This window comes from Magallana gigas, chromosome 2 (assembly GCF_963853765.1).
Source record: "Magallana gigas chromosome 2, xbMagGiga1.1, whole genome shotgun sequence".
In the NCBI taxonomy this organism is placed as follows: Eukaryota; Metazoa; Mollusca; class Bivalvia; order Ostreida; family Ostreidae; genus Magallana; species Magallana gigas.
Genome location: NC_088854.1, coordinates 7,547,539 through 7,554,232, shown reverse-complemented (window position 1 = coordinate 7,554,232; position 6,694 = coordinate 7,547,539). Strand labels below are relative to the sequence as shown.

General features: G+C 34.9%; 1 protein-coding gene across 1 annotated transcript; it reads left to right on the top strand.

The window, feature by feature from the left end:
• Window positions 1–220: 220 nt before the first annotated feature.
• Window positions 221–3,936, top strand: LOC117681039 (delta-like protein C). Its single transcript, XM_034443960.2, has 6 exons — window positions 221–272; window positions 1,294–1,464; window positions 1,692–1,823; window positions 2,693–2,800; window positions 2,898–3,002; window positions 3,754–3,936. The coding sequence occupies exons 1-6, from the start codon at window positions 221–223 to the stop codon at window positions 3,879–3,881; spliced, it is 696 nt and encodes a 231-aa protein (XP_034299851.2). The 3' UTR covers window positions 3,882–3,936.
• The last annotated feature ends 2,758 nt before the right edge of the window (window positions 3,937–6,694 follow it).

The following is a 6,694-nucleotide window of genomic DNA, read 5'->3' as shown; positions in this document are numbered from 1 at the left end:
TATCCCGTATTGCAAAATATGTTAATAGTGGTTGAAATTTATATTTCTTAATCTTATTTGAAGCTCAATTATAATCATTCAAGTATATAATCCAAAATCACCATTAAAAACCTTACTCATATTGGAAAAGATATATGTTACGCGACAGCAATGCCGGTGTAACGACGAAAAGTGACCCCCATAGAATATTGACCGGGGGGTCATTTTTCTACGTAGAAAAATGACCCACTTCGTTGTAGAATACTTGGATTACATCATAGGAATTATGGCCTGTGGGTTATTATTCTCCGTAAGAGTTGTAAAAAAATGATCGTGTAGAATATCGACTATATATTATTATTGTCTTTAGGGTGGATGAAGGGTGGTGCTGGTGCTGGGCCGGGGGGGGGGGGGGGGGGGGGAATTGCCTGTTTGATACTAAATTGTTCGAAAAACTAGCTTGAGTACTCTTTTCCGATCACCTGTTATTGCTTATCATCGTTATCTTAGTCTGTTATTTAATTTTTCAAATTAGAAATGAAAGATATAGTCACGTTTAGTTAATTAAAGTACATTGATGAAAAAATGTTTCCCTCACATTAATTCAAGGCAACAGAAGAAAAAGACGTACCTTAGAGAAATAGATAGTTAAAACGGGCGCAAATCTAGAAGAAATTTTTTTAAAAGGTTAGGGGAGGGGAGGGGAGTTGGGGAGTTAACTAGCTGTATTCAGGAGACAGCATAATTAACATAACAATGTACATTTCACTACAATATTATATTTTTTATAACGCCGTACTCTGAACCGTAGCTTGAGGCTATGGTTTAACGCCCGTTTACAGAGAGAGAGAGAGAGAGAGAGAGAGAGAGAGAGAGAGAGAGAGTTTTGCACAGAATCTAAACATATGGGATAGTCGATAATGACTCCATATTAGGGGAAAATGAACTGTTCTGAGAAATCCTTCAGCTCTGGCATTGCATGAGCGTGCACTGATAACTCATGAAGGTTTCACAACGGCGGCGTGTATAAATTATGCATGGCGTAGCTGACAGAAATGATCGTGACGCTTTAGGGAAAATCCAACCAAAGCGGTTTTGATAATATTCGACGAAACAGGTATGCACCCATTACCGTATACGGTCAAAGGTGTCGGAGGTTTTGATGTAATTCGTTTAACTGTTTAACCAACCACTAGGCCTATATTGTTGACAAAAATTGAGTATATTATATCTATACCAAGCACCCGTTCGTCACTTGGTTCATTTAGGCCTTTCTCTGCAGATCATGAACATACCATTCGTGTGCCTGTTTAGTGTCACGCTTGGGCTACTCGTTTGCTTCTGAGCACAGGATATATTTTACCGGCTGTGATAATGGAGAATGTCCGAAAAACTCGGTATGCGATCCAGAGGTAGACGGATGTTATTGTCCGGAGGGCACGGCAATCGCCGTAAATGGCGGCTTTTCATTTCTTTATTGCCAAGGTACAATGTACTTAAAAATATTACGGTAAATCCGATGGCCATTTTGGCTAACAAAAGAGGTTTTGTTAATTGTATATCAAATTTGTTTTCGAAACATACGCATTTACTTCTTTTTCTCTCTCCACCCACACTCTCTCTTTTTTCTCTCTCTCTGTCACGCCTAATTTCTTTCTGCATCGTTTGAGTGATATTTTCATGTTTATTTCTGCATTTTTGTATTCATTAAGTTGGCGCATGTGAGGTCTTAGAAGAAGCGAGAGACGTATGCTTACCAAATGGAGTTTGTAATGCTAGAGAAGGATTCGCTTCTCTAGCCTTTTGTGATTGTAATGAGGGATACTTTGGACCAAGGTGCAATGGTACGCTTTTGAAATTAATTCATTGAAATGATACAAACCAAATATCTTTGAAAGTGATAGACTTTATTCTATTTACCAAAAAAATTACATCATAGGCTTGTTCAGTAAAGGGAATCGTTTGGTTTCGTCCCCCAAATGATTAGGTTTATTTAACTGTACATAATACATCGATTGTATAAACAAAACAAACTTCATATATTTAAGTGAACACTGTCAGGTTTTATTTTTGATTTGCATATACATTTTGACATTTTGACTTTATTTATAGCGATATCAAAGACGTAATACATACATGAACAATCATACCCGCCTTGACGTCGGGAGCGAATTTTAATTTGAGGCGAAATAACGCAGTACCCTTTTATGTCAAGTTTGTTTTGTTTAAAATTTATGTACATCGTTTCTCATTGTAAACAAATTATGTTCATCAACTTCTTTTTGAAATATGGCTTAATTGACGGGAAAAACGACTGCAATGTCTATAGTTATACACATTCTAATTCTTAGCAGAACCATCCTTTAAAGCGTACACAAAAATATAAAATCGGACCAAGCAGCTTTAATACATAATTTGTTTCTCTCTTCTATATTTTCTTGTTCCTTGTATACGTGTACAATATACAACAGTCAATATAACTAAAATAATCCCTTTTGGATACCATTAATGTCAAAAATCAAAACTTTAAACTGCTAGATTAATTATATATTTCTTTCAGCGGTGTTTGTGCTACTTAATATTCGTCGTGTTTCCTCTCGATAAAATGCTCAAAAGAGATGTAAAGCAAGCAATTTTTTTTTATAAGCCACTAATATTTTGTATGCACTTAGTTTTATTTACCGAAATTATGTTTGTAATTTGTTATGACTAGATTTGTGTGATCAACATTTGGACTGCAATGGAGGAAAATGCATTGAGAGAGATGATGGAATAAAATTGTGTCAGTGTCCGCCGGGGATAGAGGGAAACCAGTGCCAAGGTGAGTTGTGTGTGTGTGTGTGTGTGTGTGTGTGTGTGTGTGTGTGTGTAAAGAAAAAACCAATTACAATATAAAGAATTGAGAACTATATTCCTAGGTTTATGTGAACAAGATTCGGATTGTAATGGCGGAACATGCGAGGAGATAGCTGGCCAAAAAGTGTGCAAATGTCTTTCGGGAGTCAATTCTTACCTGTGTCAAGGTACATAAAGAAATCAGTCACGGAGTTCTATTTCTTGTTTTATTTTACCTGTACATATAAATATTACAAACAATTTTCAGCTAGTATCTTCATTTTGAGAATACGCTGAGAATTGTATTTGTATGATTGTAAAAGAATGTCAGAGTTTATATATGATCTATGACATTCAGTTTTGTAAAAGTATTCCACATTAATAAGAAAAATCATGTTTTTATTATGTTTATCATGCATCGTGTCTTACTCCGGTTAAAATCAATCCAAAAAAATCAACTGATTGATGTAATAGAATATGAAGAATGACCAAAGGTCAAATATATGTACATACGTAACATATTTTGATGTTTTACACTATTAAACAATGGTGTTAAAGGGATTTTTTGGCAAAATGAATTTAAAATGACAATTTCCTATATACTGTATTCCTATAATAAATACACATGTATTTTGAGATAGTCCTTAAGAAGATCCAGGAGGCAGATTTCCTTTGACTTTGCAAATATACTAGAATTGATGTATATGACCGATGTTACTAAAATAAAGAGTTTTACTATTGTAGTAAAAAAAATCTTCCAAAAGTGACCTCCACCCAATCGGTCTCCTTCACACCCACACACTTCTTTATTTGAATGATTATAAGAAATAGATAATATGATAATGCATTTTTGTGTTTAATAATAATGATAACACTTGCAATCATTGGGGAAAGACCATCAAACACTTTAAATCTCGTATTATTGCTTGGTTATAACAGGTACACCCACTACAACAGTGAAATACAATCCTCGATTGCGACTCCTAGCGGCCGTGGGAGGAGGTGTTGGGGCCCTGCTGTTGATTGCTGCACTCGGCGCGTCCTCGCTGTCACCCTCAGCCTTTTAATAGGTTCTCAACAAGTTTTGATGTTTTGATTAAATAAAATCATAAATTGAACTGGATATTTTATTTGCTTTGGTTTCTTTTCGTTAAAAGAGTTATTTTACTATGTAATTTGGTGGATTTTGAACACGTTCAAAGAAAATTCATTTGGTTCGTTTAATAAAATACTTAAATGGCCAAACCATTTGAATTTACCCGATTTGATTAAGAAACTAAAAGCAAGTTAAAAAAATCATCAGGATATGAACTTGGTTGGTCACCTGATCAAATTCTGTGAAGCCCGAAGGGCTTCTAAGAAGATTTGATCTACATGTATACCATCCAAGTTCATATCCAGGTGAACTTTATATTTACAATTGAAATTTACAGCTATTATATGTACAAAAATCAAGGGGTATTTATGCCATTACATCGGTTGCCATTTCAGTGAAGCATTGAATATAAAATAAACACAGGAACTTTATAAAGAAACTGGGCGCACAAGATAGTGAGTTTGCAGGAACCATCGACAGGAACCAATTGGGGGTTTAAATGTCTATATCCTCGAAATGCTATGTACAGGTTTGAACAAAAATTGATTACTCAAACTATATTGTGTTGAGAGAGTTTAAGTGCAAGTCTATGCTTTCTGAAAAGGGAAATGAGGGGTAAACCGATAAAACTTTATATTGGAAATTTTAATACACATGCATATATATTTTAATTGAATTATACTGTATATCATAATAAACTAGTAATAAGAACAGAAAATAGTGTTCATACGGCAGAAATCAATAACGACTAATCAAAATATACCGGTATCCTAGTATAATTCAACATAATGTTATATCAACATACATTTTAAAAAAAAGTTTTAAAAAAAGTTAATTTGAGTCTCGAGCAGGATTTGAACCCAAAACACTGCGTGAATGTCTTCAAAATCCAGACCGAAACCAGTGAGCCATGCGAGACTTTGAAAATTGCGGTATAAAGTAGTGTTGGAGACAATATTGTCATATCTTTGGACTTTGTTTTATTATCTTCCAAAAATATTTTGAAAAGGTATATAATTAGTCATCTCTGGGTCATCTCTCCATCTTTTTTAAAAAAGCGACGTTTTTAATGTTGAATTAAGTCATCTTTACAAGTTTAAAATTTGTGGAGAGAAGACCCAGAGACATCAGAATCATTTAAAAACAGCTGTAAATAAGTACGATTTTGCATCAATTCCGCCGTGTTGCTATATTTAGGCCCATATTATGACAAAACCTTTTGCATTTCAAACATTTTCTGCCCATTCTACGTCCAACAGAAACCAAATAACGGTTATTATTCGGAAAATGTCAAAAATTAATCAATGAAATTTTCACTATTCTTGTGCGCCCAGATTCCTGCCGAATCCACATCTTAAGCGCCCACTTTCTTTCATGGCGTGTCAGCTTTTGTCGAATTCCAAAGACAGGATTTCAGGCCTTGATCTGTGACGCAGTCACATCTGTAGTTTTTAAACTCACAGCGCGGGTGTTCAAAAGAGAGAAAGCATACTATAACTTGTATTTGTTATACTTTCATGTTAAATACTGAAATCTGATTGGTTAAGACGCAGTTAATAATATTTACTATTACCCTCAGCGTTAGCAACGCACTTGGCAACGGGTAACATTAAAAAATGTTACATGCGCGAAAATTATGCGCGTACGGTTCGCTGTAGAATTCACGTTATTCCCATATAAAAGCAGTAAAATTTTCTTAAAATTTTTAAAGAAGACATTCAGTATAACAAAATAAATAGTGCCTGTTTGGGAGGATAACAGTTGAAATTGACACCCCTCGAAAACCATTGTCAACCTCCGCTTCGCGTCGGTTGACAATGGTTTTCTCGGGGTGTCAATTTCAACTGTTACCCTCCCAAACAGGCACTATTTATATAGTATCATTCGGCTTAAAAAAAAATAGAAAACGTCCAGCAGAAAACATTGCAGAAGATAGAGCATTCATAAATTGTCCACCAGCTGTAGCCAATGTTGATTTAACGAAGCCATTTATAGTTTAAACCGTCAGCAGTCCCTGTTACAGAGCTGTTCTATATAAGAAAGACATTGGAATGGAGAGGGTTGTTGACTATGCAATTAGGGGGTTAAGACCGACAGAGCGAAAATATCCTGTTTGCGAATTTGAACTCTTAGCAGTAACCTGGGCCATTTTATATAAATCCCAGGATTAAGTATTAATAAGTATAAATTATGAAATACGAATCAGTCTAATGCTGTAGACAGATCATGACAAAATTCCGCTTACGAATGTAGACTAGATGCAACTAGTCAACGAGTGGTTTCCGCTCCTATAAATTACATTTTCCAACGGACCGATCGGATATTTTAAAACTCCCTCTCAAGAAAATCATCTGTCATTCAGCTATTTTAGATATTTCAGTACAACCTCTGTAAGATCTTCCGTTGGAAACGGAATACCTTAATCATCAATAGGATTTGGTGTAAAAATTCATTTCTAAATGGAAGAAATGTGTTTAGACTGTTTTGCCGAATAGTTTTAAAGATGTAGATCTTCAGGATTACTCAAAGAAAAAAATCATAAAAAAAACTGTAAAGTAGTAAAAGCAAATAGCGTAATGGCCAAGGAATGATATGACAGATAGTGTCGAAAGATGCATCATCATGCGCAAAATACCTATCAGACAGAGATAAAACAGTTATCCATCTCCTTATTCTGAAATATTAGATATCCTTTGTATTCACATTTTGTTGTACTCTTGTGTTCTCCAGGTAGAATAGAGAACAAAAACTGGGAGAAAGTCATCAAGGAGATTGGATTGATAC

Bases quoted from the DNA above. Each gene is read 5' to 3' on its own strand.
- LOC117681039 (XM_034443960.2), top strand. From the start codon at position 221: ATGACCCACTTCGTTGTAGAATACTTGGATTACATCATAGGAATTATG. The intron at 1,824-2,692 runs GTACGCTTTTGA...TGTTATGACTAG, and splicing joins CTTTGGACCAAGGTGCAATG to ATTTGTGTGATCAACATTTG. The intron at 2,801-2,897 runs GTGAGTTGTGTG...CTATATTCCTAG, and splicing joins AGAGGGAAACCAGTGCCAAG to GTTTATGTGAACAAGATTCG.